Consider the following 17,280-nt stretch of genomic DNA (forward strand, 5'->3'; position numbering starts at 1 on the left):
ATGGACAAAACTGGCTGCTACAAAGATCGATCGTCGTCTCCTTCATCTGATTATCAGCCTCCATACAAACACCTTTCTGAGAATCAGGCTAGACAATAAAGGCCTAGTCTCCAACCCTGTTACCACCACTAGAGGGGTAAGACAGGGTTGTCTATTGGCCCCAGCATTGTTTAGCTTTTACATTAACTCACTGGTGACTCACATGGCCAATGATGCCTTCCACCCCCCCAAATTAGCAGGCCGATCTCTGAATGTTCTTCTGTATGCGGATGACGCCACACTTCTTGCCAGATCCCCTATTGGACTGAGGAGAATGTTGCAAGCTCTACATGAATACTGTGATCTGCATGAGCTCCAACCCAACTATGCTAAGACCAAGATCATGGTCTTCTCTGCCCGACCGAGACTCCATCGATGGTCGATGAACGGGATCCCCCTAGAGCAGGTTAACTGGCCCATAGAGACTATATAACAACTAATGCATCTAAAGCAGCCATCCAGATTAGATCTCTATATGCTAAGAACCAGGCTCAATCAGTGAAGATAGCTTTGAGACTCTTTCAAATGAAAGTCCTCCCCCTTCTTTTGGTGGGCATCTCTTTAGGCTCCCGTAGCGATTTTTTGAAACTGGATTCTATCCAAACACGATTCCTTAGAGCCATCCTTAGGATTCCCCCCTCGGTAGTGGGTGCGGTTATGAGATTAGAGGTTGGCTGGCAAGCTCTACGGTATGTGGCCTTGAAGACGAAGCTCTGGCTATGGCTCAAGCTTTGTTTTAAACCAGTGGGTATTGCCCCCTTGATATTGAGGGACGATTTCCAATCATCATGGGAAAGGGAGGTCATTAACGAGGTTCAATCCTGCGGATTGTCTCACCTTTACTTTGAGTCTATGACGTACAATCAAGCTAGAGCTGTGATCTCCCGGAGACTGAGTGACATTGCCAGACAAGAGGACATAGCCCAGGTAAAACCAGGGATGTTCCTAGGGGACCAGATTTATCGGACCATACCAGATTTATCGGACCTTGCAGAAATCCACTATGTGGAATACCACAGACTTCTTACAGCGGCTAGATTAAATGTCCTTGACTCTGCGATATTGTGGGGAAGGTACAGGGGAGTACCATACGCCCAGAGAACCTGTCATTGTGCCATGGGTGTGGTTGAGTCCACCGAACACATTCTCTTGACTTGCCCTTCTTATGCAGAGCTTAGACAAAATTTTATAGACCCACTCCTATGTCAATTTAGCTTCCTACCCGGAGAAAACCAGGTTTTACACTTGCTGAATAATGTCACTAGAGCTATACCTTCCTTGGTGGCCAAATTTCTTTTTTTAGCTTTTAAGCGTCGCAAGACTATAATTGACTGTATTGATATGGGGCTATCTGTTTAGCCCATTTTAGTGTTGGCTAAGCTCTAAAATCTTCCTGGATGTTTTAACTGTGTATTGACAAATGTACTTTTTTCTGACTGACGGTCGAATAAAAGGTTGATGATGATGACTAAGGAGGAGGAAGCTGACAGGCAGTGCCAACCCTTGAGCTGGGTGCAGGTAAGAAGAGAGGCAAGTGGGGGCTGGCTGTGGGTAGACTGTGGGGCAATGCCCCTTTCACCCTAACTGAGCAGCCTCCATTGAGAGGTGGGCCATGTTTCTGCTTTTAGTCTCCCCAGGGAACTGCCCCCCTCCCTCTCTCCTTATCACTCAGCATAAGGATGCTCAGCATCCTCATCCAGCCACAACCCCCAGGATTCTTTTGTTGAAGCCATGGCAGCTAAAACTGTAAAAAAGTTATTCCCCCATAAATTGACTTGTTGCACATATGAGTCTGCCGTATATGATGTCAGGCCACAGGTCTTGCTGGGGAGCATCAATTCTCGGTCTCTGTTACCTGAGATCCTTTAAACTGGAGGCAGGGGAGGTTGAACCTGGAATCGTCAGCATAGAAAGCAGATGCTCTGCCAATGAGCTATAGTGGCTCTTTCCTTCTGCCAGGCATCTGTTTAAAAATGGTGTGCATCAGTGCACAGTTGACCTGTACCATGCCACTTCTTGTGTTTTCTTAGTTCTCCTCTCAACCATCAGCGCTTTGCTAATTTTGTCCAAGGTAATCAAGAGCTTTTGATTGGGTTGGGGCTCATAGCAGCCCCCACTTCTCCCCTTTCTCTTCCACTGTGAAATATCATTGCAATGTGACCGTGAGTCCACCAGGTGGAGGCTTTGCACATGTTTCCACCACCTTCCCACTTATCATGAGGTTATGAGGCTAGCTAGCTGCTCTGCTTTCTGGAGGACCACGTGGCATATGTTTGTCTAGGAACAATCCTCATCCCTACAATGTCTATGGCCAGTTTCCATCTTCATCTACAAATTCCTTTTGCCTCTGGAGTTCACAGTTGGGAGAGGTGGGAGGCTAAGGGCTCCCCCAGACTGGTGGGCTTCTTTCTTTCTTTCCTTTCTTTCTTTCTTTCTTTCCTTCTTTCTTTCTTTCTTTCTTTCTTTTTTTGCAGGTGTCATGGATGCAATAGTAGTGGTGGATTTACACATCATTCAGCTTTATTGGTTGTTCTGTGATACTTCCCCAATGTTACTACTTTATTGCTGTTTGGAGGGGTACTCTTCACTACAGTGCAACAAGTGGGACAGCACACATACCCCGAACATTTGCAGTATGCAGTGATGAGGAAAGAAGCAATATGACTGGCCCAAAACTTTTGTAGGCACAAACCATGTTGAAAGTGGGAATTGTGTATAACTGCCCAGATACCATCCTGAGTACAAATCATGCAAGCATGCACAATAAAAGGTTTGGTCAGAGGGGCTTTTATTTTACCTATCCCAGAGGGACCAGATTTGGCCTAAATTGCTGACACCTGGCCTAAAAGGTGGTGAACTGGCTTTCCCAGTTCTGATGGTTAAGTGAGGCTGAGGGACCAAGATTTTGCCCAAGTCGGTGACTTAGACCAGGAATCAAGTCCAGCTACCAGTAGATTGCCTTTTTAGCTGCCCAAATTAAGACCAAGACTGCCTTGAGCATATACAAAAATTAAGGCAGCAATCTTCTTTATGCCTTTACTAGGTGATGGCAGATACTGATCGTTGGTAAGAGGGGAATTGGGAGAACTTGAGAGGTTCTCAAATGTTTGGGAGAATGTTGACTATTCAAGCTGGCAGATTCATGCATCTTTTTGATTCACTACATTGCTGGATTCTTAGGGTACTTCTCAAAGGAATATTAAAGCATTGTTTGGATCCTCAAAGGGAGAGGTTGAGTAGGAGGGCAACATCCATCTTCAAGCCCAAGAGGTGAAACTACTTCAACCAATAAATAATACAATGTTTTGTTCTTTGGACACTGAACCCGCCAAACTGCACAAGTTAGTGAAATGGAGTGCGGAAAAGCAATGGTATTTTTAAGGGTGTCCAGGAAGCAGTGTGGAATTCAGTAGGGGGTACCCCCAGACTCTCTTAGTGAGCCAGGGATGACGGTTGCATTGCTCTAAAAGGATGGGTTTACTTCTAAGAGCTGGTTCCCCTTATCTAAGGTATGCAAGTGTAAGGTAGCTTGGAAGTAGGATCACGCCAGATGCCTTCCTGGAGAGAAACTGCTACGGGAAGAGTGATGTCACATGAAGGTGTAGCAAGCTACTTGAAAAATGACTGGTGTGCGTGTGTGTGTTGGCATGTTTTTGTAAAGATTCCTGGGAGGTGAGGTGGATGATGCAACATGCCACATTGCCCACACATCAGGTCACCAACATCAGGGCTAGAGGGCAGGTTTCACTCTCTCTCCACAACCAACAGTGGAATTAATGGGAGCCATGTGCCTGTATGCAAGGAAGTGGAATGGGATGTGCTTTCACAGGGTCACCATTGGGGTGGATGCTGTTGTTGACAAATTTCAGGATCCAGTCTGCCTACTGCCTGCATAGTTACACATTCTGGATTCTGTTCCTTGGAAACAAAGACTACAAGAGAGAGAAGACTTTGTCTCTCTTGTATTGCTGCCAGTCCTCTTCAGGAGTCTTGCAGAAGCCGGAAGCTGCTAAGACCATTTGCTCGAGGGGACCTACAAGATTCAAGAAGCAACCTATTTGAAAGAAGTTCACAGAGGTCCAGGGTCACAGGGGGTCAGAGATCTACTATTTTTGCAGGTCATCCAGTGAGCTTTATGTCTGAGCGGGGATTTGAACTCTTGTCTCCCATGTCCTAGTCCAACTTCCTCACCACTAAACCACACTGGCTTCTCCACTGCTAATGTGTACAAGAATAAATGTGAATTTTCACGAGGTTTAAAACAAACAAACATGAAAGTGCCACAGACGGAGGGGAGATTAATTAAGGTTGCCAATGATAGTTGTTGGGTTTTTTTTACTGGACCAGTTCCAATGTAATTAACAGCATCCTTCCAGGCAGAAATGTAGCATCCAGCTTTTCCTGGCACAGTAGCAAGAAAGATATGGGAAAAGCTTGCCCTCATATATTCCTGGCTGCCACGGCTATCATCAGCCACTGCCTGTGGTGTGTTGGGATGGTGACTGGAAGTGTAGCCAGTCGGCAGGGTTTATATAATGACCGGAAAATCAATCAATATAGCTTTTCTGTAGATTGAGTTCCTGCCCTGCCTCCTCTCAGAAGCGGTTGCCCTTCTGGGACTTATGGAAAAATCTATGAGTTAATTATGATAGAGCCCCAGGATGTCACGTGAGATGCAAGCTGTTCTTCTCTCACCTCTGAAGTATAGGGACCAGGCAAGGTCAGCCCTGAGATGTGGGTAATGAACATGCTGAGCTTATGGGAACCACTGGGCAGAATTATGTGGGCAGCTGGGTGCTTTGCCCAGAGAGGACCACTGTGCCTTTAAGGATGCCACAGAGGAAAATTACACCGAAAGTGGAATCTCTTGTCACTGCAGGAGTGTGGTGGAGAATATTCTCCTGATGAAATTCTAACTTTGGGGTCTGACATGAAAAGTCAAATGTAGTGCCTCAATACATTGTTTGAGCAGCAGTTGAACTTCATTTAACACCAGATTAAAATGCAAACAACAACACGCCAAACTCACACTATCTCCAATGTGGAATGATAAATAATGTTGGCCATGTTGCCAAAAGCTGCACACAAGAAGGAGAAGGCAAGCTAGGGGGATTACCCCCCCTCAAGGGTAATCTAGCCCAACCCCTGCAATGCAGGAATCACAGCTAAAGATGGCCATTCAACCTCTGCTTAATAAAAGCCTCTAAGGAAAGAGAGTCTACAACTTCCCAAGGGCAACTGTTTCACTATTGAACAGCTCTGACCACCAGAAAGTTCTTCCTGATGTTTAGTTGGAATCTGCTTTTTTTTAATTTGAACCGATTGCTCTCTGAAGCAGGAAAAAACAAGCTCGTTCCATCTTCCATGTGACAGCCCTTCAGATATCTGAAGATGGCTATCATTAGTTTTGGTATAATAGGCATGTGCTTCAAGCACATAAAGAGAGTTGTGTGAGGGAAGGGAATCCTGCTGGCATTAAAAACTCACCTAACAAATGGCTGATGACTGGGAAGAGGTCTAGGGAGGGAATATAATATACACAGGAGGTAAGCAGGTTGAGAAAGGAAAGGAGGATGGGGAAATGATGGACGAGGCGGGGAACTGAGCTGAGGTCTCAAAAGTAAGATGAGGAGAAATTGGATGCTATGCAGACAGGAAAATGGTTGTGCCGGAAGGGCTGGTGGAGAGACAGGATGGCTACATGTGGGTCAACCTAAACAGTATGTAGTAGCCTAAAAGGCAAGGAGTTGAGGAAACAATGGGTGATGGACATGAAGAGTCAAGGAAGAAGAGAGACTGGAGCAAAGCTAGAAAGCAAGCCTGGGCTCATGAACTATTTCCAGGAAGCAAATGGTCAGGTAAGAGGAAGAGACATGGTGGCTTAGTGGTAGAGCACATGCTTTGCATGCAGAAGGTCCCAAGCTCAATCCCCGGCATTTCCTCCAGGTAGGGGCTGGGAAAGACTCTGCCCACTATTGGCTGTGGGCTTCTAAATTGAGTACATTTTGTGATGTTGAGCTTCTCCTCTGGGCTCACAATGGAGCAATCACAATCCTTGCAGTGCAACATGGTGACAAATCGCTGAACCCGCCAGCACAAATGGACCACTGGAAAATGCCTTTTGATTTCAGTGGCTGAAATTTTCAGTCTCCCCCAAGTTTGTGCAGGTCTGTCTCATTCATCTCTGCCATGTGCTTCTGGAATAGGCCTGTCTCTCTGTCGGGCGAGTCAGGTTTCACCCTGACCTGCTTCCCTGCCTACAACATTCTCCTGGCGCTGAGTCAGGCAGGCAGACGGGGCTGGATAGAGTTTCGCAGGAAACCTTTGCCTCTTATGCAGGGATGCACTGCTGGAGGAGAAGTAGGATCAGGGTAAGCTGGCCACAATTCAGAGTGCAGCCACAATTATGTGGTAGACAGAAATTCAATAGGTGCAGACAGAAAGATGCTGTTAATGGCATGAGTTCCAGGTCTGGGACTTTTGCCTCTTGTGTAGGTTTTTTTTTTCTATTTAAAGCACAGAAGCCCAGCAAAAACAAAGGGCGAGGTAATACAGAAAAATGTAGCATCTGAACAGCCCTCTGCTCAGAACTTTCTGTTTCAGGAGTTCCTGTGCTCAGATAAACAAGCCGGGCACTTTCCCATCCTACCTGCAAAACATGGATGGGTGGAGGATCTCACGTGGATTAGGTTGCCACATTTTATTGGCCTTGCCTCTGGGCCTTTAACAGGAGCTTGATGCGCACACACACACACACCAAGCTTCAGTTGCTTAAATTTCTGTGTGTCAGCTTGCTGTTGAAGGCTCAGGAGTACAGCCAATACAAAAAAAATGTGACAATTCCTGCCCCTTTTGCATTGCCAGAGAGCTCCTTGAAGTTGCAGTTCTCCATCCTGAAAGCCACGGAGACTCAAGCGGGAGGAGTGAACCACTGCCAGTTAGGAAAAGGTCACCTGCACACCTGCACAGAAGGCAGCAGCTGCTATTCCTGGTGGCAGATGCAATGGCACAGGTGGTGCTAAGAGAGGTTGACTTGCCAGGGACTAAAGCTCTCTAAGGAAGAAGCAGGAATGAAGTGTGAATCGGGAGATGATTTCAGAAAGAAGGTCTGGTTTAGAGATCTGTGATGTGGAAGAGTTAGTTTCAAACCCGCTAAAGAGTCACCTTCCCTTCTGGGCAAATTCCTGGGGGCCGTGTTCCCAGGGTGGGCAGGGCCAGAGGCAAATGTGGGCAGAGCAGCAAACATGAATTTTACTTTTGTACAGTAGGCTAGTTTCTCTCCGTGCTCCCACATCCCTCTCTGCCCACCATCCAAACAAGCAAGAACCATTGTCAGAATTGAAGAAAACATTCCAGCCAGGCATAATCCCTTAAGGAGGCTGCAAAGTAAGTGAGTTGCTGGGGAGGGTGTGTGGCCTGGAAGGAGTCCCGAAAGCCAGGCAGAGTGCCTGGAGGACCCCATTTGGCCTTTGGGCCTTACTCTCCTCACCCCTGCTTTAACTGCGGCCCGACACACTGACATAGAATAATAGAACTGTGGAGTTGGAAGGGATCACGAGGATCATCTAGCCTACCCCCTGCAATGCAGGAATCTTTCACCCAACACGGAAGCAGGCAAGTTTTTCTGCATCACTGCACCTCCCTAGCAGGGAAAACGTCAACAGCTAAATGTTTACAGGTGTTCAGCTGCTGTTGAAAGACACAGGGCCAGTTAAAAACCCAGGCAATTCTAGGAACATTGGAGTTTGGCCTTGTTGCTGGGAACAGCTCATAGGGGGAACCGATGTTATTGGACTACAGCCTCCCATCATTCCTGACCCTTGAGCATACCAGCTGGGGCTGATGGGAGCTGGAGTCCAACAACTGGAAGGCACCACACTGGCTGCCCCACCTAAAGTCCCATTTAACACCCTCACCTATTGAGCCGCACCTGAAGTTGGTGTGTGTCATGCAAATGACGTGGTGTCCCTTCCTCTCTCTCTCTGCTGCAGATAATAGGAAACCCTTTGAGTGTGCCAACTCATCGGTGCCCAGCCATTCCTTTTATCTGAATCATGCTCAAGCACCTACGCTTCCAGAGAGCAGGGATCAGGAAACCTGCCTGGCTAGTGTGTTTAGGAAAGATTCCAGTCAGCTGGATGTGCTTGTTGCTCAGTGGCAAGCTTCTACAGTGGGAATTAGGCACTTTAAAAGAAGTCTTATTTTGCCCTGAGCTCTCGAGGGCAGAAGACACACCACTTTCTTCCAGCAGAGCTTCAGCACATCAGCACAAAGGTGCCTGACCTTATTCTCATGCTGGGGAGAGTGTGCTTCCTGCAGACCATCCCTCCAGTCTCCTCTGCCCCACACGTATTATCCAACCCCTTTAATCCCATCCCAGAGGCGTTGTCCCCAGATAGCTTCCTCCTCCTCCTCAGTTACACAGGGCCTGGTACTAAACTGCCCAGATTGGATTTTGAATCGCACTCCAGGAAGATCAATTTCTCCCTTGTGTGTTTCTGCCTCTCTGTTGCTAATGCTCTTCCATTGCCATGTCCTACAGGCAGGCCCCTGCATACAATCATGGAATGGGAAGGAATCCCCACAGTTTTCCAATCCTCCTCCTGGCCCCAACGTAGGACCTCTTCAGCAGATGTATTTCCATTCGTCGCTGCCCCCTCCCCCGCCTCTGCCTTAACCACAGCCTCCTCTTGCCAGCTTATTTAGCTACTGTACTCCTCTGTAACTGGACACGAATCTATTATTTTTATAGTCTGAAGCAGGCGTAGGCAAACTCGGCCCTCCAGATGTTTTGGGACTACAACTCCCATAATCCCTAGCTGACAGGACCAGTGGTCAGGGATGATGGGAGTTGTAGTCCCAAAACATCTGGAGGGCCGAGTTTGCCTATGCCTGGTCTTAAGGCAGGGAAGGAGGAATATTAAAGACTTACTCAAATTTCTGGGCACAGTCTGCACTGGGGATGGAATGTAAGGGTGTTCTCCTGTTCCTATACTTCAGGTCTGTGGAAACTAGGACTCTCCAGATATTTGTGGGCTACAACTCCCATCAGCCCCTTTGGGTCCCTTCCAACTCTACAGTTCTATGCGGACTGCTCACGCTGCCTGAGCGGATGAGCATCCTGGAGGGCCACAAGTTCCTGTCTTGCTTTTCTCAAAACAGCCTCAGACTGGGTGAGGGAGAGAATTGCTGTGGCAGCCAGGGATGCATCTATCCATGACTACTGCCATGTTTCAATGGTATTGATAGGAACCCAGCTGCCTCAGACAGGAGACATTTGCAATACCTATCTGCAGATCTCAGGACTGAAACTGGGACCTTCTGCATACAAAGGAAGTGCTCTGCCATTGACCTACTGCCCTCCCTGTAGTTCATATGCGGCAGTGGAAGTGCTGGTCACATCCGCACCATGCATTTAAAGCATAGTGTTCTTTGTCACAGACCTACAGCACCCTTACTCTTAAAGTGGCACAAGAGACCTTTAAATGGGTGGTGCAGATGTGATCTCCGTCTCCCCGTTTGACTAATGCTACCAACACAAAATTATACCCAGTGATGGTGCATTTAGCTAATGTTAGATTCTGGACTTAATGGTCTTAGGGGGTGCGGGCGGGGCTTTTTAGATGGCAATGTGCATTACTATCACTTCAAAATGTAGGAAAGCCAACCCTGGTGCATCTGGAGGTCTTCCTGCACATTCTGCTGAGTGGGACCCTGGATTTCTTGACCACATCCTGCGATGATTTCACTGCTAATTATTATGCTCACTAATCCTGAAGAACTGCCACACCCCAGTTCTATATGCACAGGAATCCCTACAGCATCTCTAAAATGTACTAAAAACAAGTGGTGGGAGTGTTAAGGAGTATAGTTTCGTTACAATTCACTAACTGCACTTTACAAGTTTGTTATTTATTTTTATTTTATCTAATCTAAGGTAGATATAAAGGCAAAGGGTGCTACTTTTCCAGAAGGGTCAGGTGCAAATTAAGGGGAACAGCAATTTATTTGGAAAGCTAGTTCAATTCTGAACTAAAAGCACACTCTGCACATGCTTATGGCTCCTGTTCATTCGTTTTCTTTATGTGGCTGCCATCAGTGAAAAATAATAACATGCATAAGAAAAGTAATGAAAATGTGAAATGACATATTCTTGATACTGTAGAGTGTGCATACTTTCCTTACCCACTGGTTATACAAGTTATGCTGGCTGAATCTGTATTTTGCTATACTGAAAGCTAATAAAAATACGGGGGGGGGGGTTATGTGGCTGGTAAAATTTGGTGTCCCAACAAATCTGGAGAGATCCTGTGTTCCCTAATTCCCTTGTTAAAAGCAAAGAAACAAAATAAACAATTATTTTCTCAGACAAATGACACTAGGCCTTTGAACAGTGTTTGGATGGATCATGTCCATCACAGACACTTTCCTTTGGATAATGTTTAAAAGGAAAATGTTTCCCTCTGGGGAAGACAACTCTGCATATGCTTTGAAGCACCTGGCTCGAAGTGGTCGGGCTTTTTGTCCCCCCCCGGAATTTTTTAACACAACAGCTGACAGCTCTACTCACCAGATCAGGATGAGGAGAGCATGACAAATTGATGGGGTGGTGGTGGTGCACACGCGGTCAGGCCCAGCTGTGGCACTGAAGACCCACGGCTGGGAGTCCTCACAAAAATAGTTAAAGACACCCCCCCGCCCCGTCTAATGCCTGTACATACTTTTCTGTTATGACGGGTAAAGGAAGTGAAGTGGTGAGTGCCGCCCCCCACATCTGCCCTGGAAATTCCCCCAAACAGGCTTCATCTTACATCCTCTCTCTTCTCTCCCCCCACCAACTTTTCCCCCTTTTGCTAAATGAGTCACCCTTTCAGAGTCTCAACATGTTCACGGCCGCGACCAAGAGGAAGAAGCAAAGAGGGGTGCGTACGTTTGGCAATCTGGGCTTCCCAAAGCTACTCTTTTAGTTTCGGTGTCCAAGGGCTTTGAAACGTTGTCCAAATAATTTCGGCTCCCCAACTGTATGTGTCTTTATACTCTAGTCGGGCTGAAGTGAGCATGACGTGAGTGTAAAACAAGGCTGCCACCCCTCCCTTCTGTCTCCCTGGTCATGGTAGCTCCCAGCTTCAGAGGCCAGACTAGGCAGGGACTGTACAATAGTTGGAACTCTCTTTGCAATATCAGCTGCTGCTGTTGCTGCAACTGGACAAGGGGGGACGGGGTTGATTTATGCTGGTGGTGTTTTTAAATATATATATATCCCCCTTGATTTGCTTTCAGTCTCCCTGGCTGCAAAATATTGCCCCCCCCCCCGCTTTCAAATTCCAGCAGCACTGAGGGAAAATTAGAAGGATTTTTTATTTGAAGGAGGGGGGGCTTCCTCCCCAATATTGTTGCATTCGGAGAAGATAATTTTATGAGTCTCTTTGCGGGAAGCAAGTTTGTTGGATATTCTCTCTCCACCCTCCACACGCCCGGAAACTGTGGTGGAAGCTGGAATCATCTTGAAGAAGGAGGAGGCGGAGGAGGAATGAAAAAAAGAGGAAGGGCTTGATTTATTTTTGTTTCTAATAGGATTATATGTTTTATTTCTGCTTTACTTTAGAAATTAGAGGATCGGGAGGGAGGGATTAATAAGAACCCGGAGAGAAAGACAAGGTGGGGGAGGGAAATCACACCCATCCTATCCATCACCTCCTCAAAAAAAAATACACAGAAGCCACCATGGAGAAGAAGGAAGAGGCAGCAAAGGCCTTTTCGGTGAAGCAACAGCCGGATGATATCCGAGGTAAATATTTGCTCTGCTAAGAAGTCATTTTTAGAGGATGATGTTGCAAATTGTTGAAAGGGCGGCGGAGCGGGGCGGGAGCACAGGAGGAAAGAGACAACAGACTTTGAATCTGTGTCCGGATTTCCACCCAGATCTGCGAGTGGGCACAGATAAGGGGGTCCGGGGGTGTCTGTTTGCTGCAGCAAGTTGTAGAACATTCGTTCTCTTAATTGTTCTCCCCCCTTTCCAAAAACATGAACTCATCGCCTGGCTATTTTGTCTGTGCGGCTGGCTGTGCCTGATGGACATTTGCTACAGGGGCCTTTTGGGGAGGGGGGAATCGGGGGTGCTGGATGGATGTGAAGAAGGATACAGTATTGATTCTTTAACTAGGATTCCGTATCCCCCATGCGGGGAAGGGAGCATTTTGGGAGGGGGGCCGGTTGGAGGCCACGTTGCTGTGATATTGAGGCAGGGGGTGCCCGGCCTTCCACAGGTCACTGATGTGGGGTTTATAAATAACCCTCTGTCCGAAGCCCTACCCAACCCCGGATTGGCATTCCTCCCGACAGCTGCCTTTGGGAGGCGACCAAGCCATCGAGGAGACCACCTGCCCCTTTCTTCTGACTTTGTGAGTGGGGGAGGTCAACCCCTGGTCGCTGTTGAGAGAAAAAAAAAGAAAAAAGAAAAGCCGATCCAAGTTCAGCCTAGCCGAATTTGAAGGTGTCCAGGGCCAGGACCCTCGGGTGGCCACAGAAAGGGCTCCGTCGTGGGCCTAGTTCTGCTCTTGCTTGTGCGACTGGGGTTTTTGTGAGAGGGTGGACTCGGGAGGGAAGGGGGGCAGGGCCCAGCCCCACAATGGATTAAACTTCCCTGCCGCTTGGAGGGAAAAGTTGGGGGCTGGCTCTCCAATTAAAGGGTCATTTTTTGTCCCTGGGGAACATTTTGAGATGGAACTCTTGGTCCTCTGCCAGTGAAGTTTGTCGGAATCTTAGCATCTTGCCAGTTGTGTGTGTGTGCAGTCAAACAGAGAGAGATAATCTTTGCCATTTTCCCGCTAGACACCAGATATCTGCTTGTCTGCAAGGGCAACATCCTGTCTCTGTTGTACAGCCTGGAAATTTTTGCCGGCACACATGTGGGTGGGCTGTGTTGGCTAGAATTTGGACAGGACGTTTTGTGTGCTAGTGTGAGTATGTGTTTGCTTCATTTGTAGAGAATTTGCATTCTGGGTTTCTTTTTGGAGTTCTGCTTTGTTTTTTGTTTTTTTGTCCAGAACTCTTTAAAGGCCTGCTTTCTGAAATCATCTGCAGCTTGGGGCTTAAAGTTCCTTTGAAAACTTCAGGGCTTGGCCATTTCCTTTGTCCTCAGTTTCGGAGACAGGCTTTAGAAGATGACAGCAAATAAACAAGGTCCAGTGTTAAGGATCTCACGAATCAATATGTTCGCCTTGCAACTTACTTTGAACTCCTAAGGTTTGAAGTTCTTGGTTACGCCTTTTGTCAGAATCTTGTGGGGCTACTAATATCCGCCCCCCAGGATGAAAATGTGAGCTAAAGTGGAACCATCTCTTCCCGACTGGTGAACTTTGGTTTTGTTCTCTGAATGTTGGGAAAGTGAGATTGTTACTTTGGTGTAGTTACGCAGTGGATAATCTTGCCAAATAAAATGTAGGCTGGAAGTAGCAAGGGGGTTGTTCCGAAGGCCATGTAATTGGCAAATGCTGGGTTAAGTAGGGAGGGGTGTGGCTGCCTTCTGAGGCCTCTATAGCATGCCTGGGACCTGGCCAGATGAAGCAGTGTCTGTGAGTTGTCTTATTTTGGGTTTTGCTGACTCCTGCCAAGTAACTGGTGACTTGAGTGCAAGGAAGAAACAACCGAAAAGAAAGAGGAGTGGCAAAACCATAGGGATATGGGGGACTTCCTATCATCATTCACTGCCAGTGATGGCGTTGAGTGTGTTGTATGCAGCGAGTGGTGCATTTACTGGAAAGCACCAGAGGTTTTACATGGGGAAGTAGGAAGGCCTGGGTAAAAGAAGGTGTTTAGGTTTTTGGGCTGGGGTAGCTCAGAGGTGATGCAGAAAGAGACAAAGGCACAGGGAATTACCTGATACTGAGTCAGACCATTGGTTTATCTAGCTCAGTATTATTGTCTACATTGGCTGGCAGTGGCTTCCCAAGGTTTCAGGCTGGGTTCTCTCTTGGTCCTCCCTGGAGATGCCAGGGATTGAACCTGGGACCTTCTGCATGCAAAGCAGATGCTCTGAGAATGCAGATGTGTGGAAATCAATTTGAACAAAATCCCAGTTTTTGGATCCAGGCCAACAGGCTTGACTGGATGAGGTTGGATTCATTTTTATTTATTTTTTTAGGTTTGGAAAGGCCTGGCCCAAATTTCCAGGCTTCCAAAGTGTGTACTTAGGGAGAAGCAATGGGAAGTAGCTCCCTATTTCTGAGGTATGGAGGTGGAAGGAGCCACTCCCACCCCCAAGTTGCTACTTCCCATAGAAACCTCACAGGGGATCTGGAGCCAGACTTAACTGCACACTGTGGGATTTTAAATGTCTGGAAACATGCAGGCAAAGGCTGGAATATGAACAGCATAAAGGCCGCAAGGAAATTTGGCCTGGTGGTGCTTCCCCCCTCCCTTCCCCCTCTCCTAAGAGGCTGCTTGACAGGAGGCCCCCTTGGTGCTAATTTGATTCTCTCTCAAGTGCCTGGAGATCATTTCCATGCCCTTGGAGAGACCTCTCAGTCGTTTGCACCATTCCAAGCTATGGGGCAGGCGAACTCTGCGTTGCTGTATTCTGGGCCTGAATTGTGTGCCTGTGTGTGGGCCATGCAGGATCTTGTCCCTATAGTATGACTTGTAGTTGTCTTAAGCAATGTGGGCTGTGTGTTGGTGATGGATGGTGATGAAGGGAAGCTCATAGCCTCCAATATCCTGCAGCATGATCATGGGGTCATGCTTGTTGACATGTTGAGGATAACACTTTCCTCTGCCTGCTCCTTACCTTGTTTCCTATGCAGCAGCTTATCCTCCATGGATCTGAAAGCCAAGGCAGTGCTTAAAGATAGGATAGAAAACCATAATTGCCCTACAGTAGGTTTTCAACAGTTCAGAGTCCATCTCAGCATCTATAGTGTATGAAATGGAGGATTTTGTACCACGTCCGCATGATGCATTTTAATGTTTGTGCGCAGGATTCTCTGTGCATGTGCACTAGGGATGAGATAGCTCAGTGGTAGAGCTTCTGCTTTGCACGGAGACGGTCCCAGGTTCAATCCCTGGCATCTTCTGGTACTATTGGGAAAAACTCCAGTAGAACTGTTGCCAAGTCATTGCAGACAATACTGCTGTGGTTCAACCGTAGAGCACATGCTTTATATACCGAAGGTCCCAAGTTCAGGCCCCAGCATCTGAACCTCTATTTTCAGCCTGAGGACCACATTCTCTCCTGGGCTACCTTCTGGGTGCCGCATGTGAGCCCAGAGGCAAAAAATGGATGGAACAGATAATGTGTTTCCCAAACTTAGGCCTCTCCAGCTATTTTGGAACTACAATTCCCATCATCCCTGACCACTGGTGCTGCTAGCTAGGGGTGATGGGAGTTGTAGTCCAAAACAGCTGGAGAAATACTGATGTAAATGTCACAAACCACTCTCAATTCTCCATCTATGCATTCAAAGACATTTCAGCTAGGCAGAAAGGCTCCAGCAGGGCTGATGAGGCACGTGACCTTTGGGAGAATTTTGAGGGCCAGGTGGAGAGACGTGAAGGGCCACATTTGCCCCCTAGATCTGAGGTTCCCCATCCCTAGTGCAGACAATACTGAGCTAGGTGAAACTGTGGCCTGGCAGAGTCTGTATTAGGTTGATAGGTTCCACTCTCTCTCTCTCTCTTTCTCTCTCTCTCCCCCCCTCTCTCTCCCTCTCTCTGCCTCTTCCAAACTAGATGAGATGCCATTAACAGAACTATCAATTGCACGAATGACTTTTAAAAAGTAAGCAGCAAACATTGAGCTGGGGGTGAAATCTCATCTGGACTTCAGCAGGGGCCAAAGGGTTAAAGCCCCCACCCCACCCCACAACTGAGCTTCAGTCAGGATCGGGACCCCACAGCTGCAATGTGCTCGCAGGCCATTTGTGAAATTGCTTGTTGGCATAGCATCTCATCTGTGTTGCTGCTTATCAGTTTCCCCTATTTTGTGTGAGCTGTGGCTCCAGCCCCTTATGCAGTCGCAAATCATGGTTGACATTGCCTGTTTTAATGTGTTAATACTTTCAAAACTGAATTGTTTATCAGAAATGTTGTATGATGTTTTGAATTGATCTCACCTCCCTTGACAAGTCGGCCTGGGTGATTTTTTTCATGCTTCACATTTTTAGCTCAGTGCTCAAGGTAGACAACCAGCCTTTGCTCTAGTCTCAGCCTGGCCAAAACTTTATTGATCCCCCTCGCCATATTAGAAGATTAGAAAAAGTAAATACAAGGTGGACAGAGATTGCTGGTGGGGGATGGGGAGACTGAAGTGTGGGATAAGACATTTCCCACGATAAAGCTTCCCTGCATAAAGCAGGGGTGGAGAACCTGTGGCCCTCCAGGTGTTCTTGGACTGTATCTGCGGTCACCCATTCTGACTGAGACTGATGGGAGCTGGAGTCCACCCCCATCTGGAGGGCCGCAGGCTTCCCACCCATCTACCCACCTCTGCAGTAAGATATCCAGTGGAAAAGACTATTCCACAGGCCTGAGGATGAGCCTTGTGGGCCTCTTGGTTGGGTCTTGTATTCAGCAGCACCCCAGCCAAATAGGTGCTCCATTTCCACCCTATCCCAGCTGAAGCAACTCATTTACAGTGGTGCCCCGCAAGACGAATACCTTGCAAGACGGAAAACTCGCTAGACGAAAGAGTTTTCCGTTTTGGAGGTGCTTCGCAAAACGATTGCTTCGCAAGACGAAAATGTCTTGCGAGTTCCTGCAGGTTTTTTCCCTCCTCCCCCCCTTTTTCTAAGACGATAAGCCGCTAATAGCGCTAATCCGCTAATCCGTCAATGAGCTTGCTTCGCAAGACAAAAAACCGCTAGACGAAGAGACTCGCAGAACGGATTCTTTTCGTCTTGCGAGGCACCACTGTATTGCTCCTGGATTTCCAGCCCAGGGCTGCAGTCATATGGTGGTGTGTGTGTGTGCAAGGATTAGAACTGCTGAAGATGCTCCATTACTGACCTAAAGCCCTTCCTCCAGCCTAGTAATATGTTCCCACCTGTAGCCTTGTGCACTACAAACCATCCATCCAGACCTTCCATTAGATTAGGGAGTTCGGAAGCTGTGTTAGGTAGAGTCATACCATTGGTCCACCTTACTCCGCCAGTAACTGATGTCTGTGTGGAAGGACTTTGAGTTCAGGCCATTTCTGGTGCTCAAAATAGCTTCCCAGGCTCAGAATTCTTGAACGCTGAATGTTTG

At 47.5% G+C, this 17,280-nt stretch overlaps 1 protein-coding gene and 1 long non-coding RNA gene across 8 annotated transcripts in view; one reads left to right on the plus strand and one right to left on the minus strand.

Moving 5' to 3' along the window:
* Window positions 1–10,872, minus strand: part of LOC128418820 (uncharacterized) — a 52,234-nt gene extending 41,362 nt beyond the window's left edge. The window contains exon 1 of the long non-coding RNA XR_008331765.1: window positions 10,610–10,872. This is a non-coding gene — a long non-coding RNA (uncharacterized LOC128418820). The remainder of the gene's footprint in view (window positions 1–10,609) is intronic.
* Window positions 10,873–11,205: 333 nt separating this feature from the next.
* Window positions 11,206–17,280, plus strand: part of MAP7D1 (MAP7 domain containing 1) — a 56,281-nt gene continuing 50,206 nt past the window's right edge. For 2 of the 7 annotated variants that reach the window (XM_053398869.1, XM_053398874.1), the window contains exon 1: window positions 11,209–11,827. In XM_053398869.1, the coding sequence (XP_053254844.1) occupies window positions 11,764–11,827 (64 nt within the window). In that variant the 5' untranslated portion in view covers window positions 11,209–11,763. Of the gene's footprint in view, window positions 11,828–12,899; window positions 12,999–17,280 lie in introns of those variants that run through there. The other 5 variants (XM_053398871.1, XM_053398875.1, XM_053398873.1 and 2 more) reach the window with 4 other exon arrangements.

The sequence above is a fragment of the Podarcis raffonei genome, chromosome 8, assembly GCF_027172205.1.
Source record: "Podarcis raffonei isolate rPodRaf1 chromosome 8, rPodRaf1.pri, whole genome shotgun sequence".
NCBI lineage: Eukaryota > Metazoa > Chordata > Lepidosauria > Squamata > Lacertidae > Podarcis > Podarcis raffonei.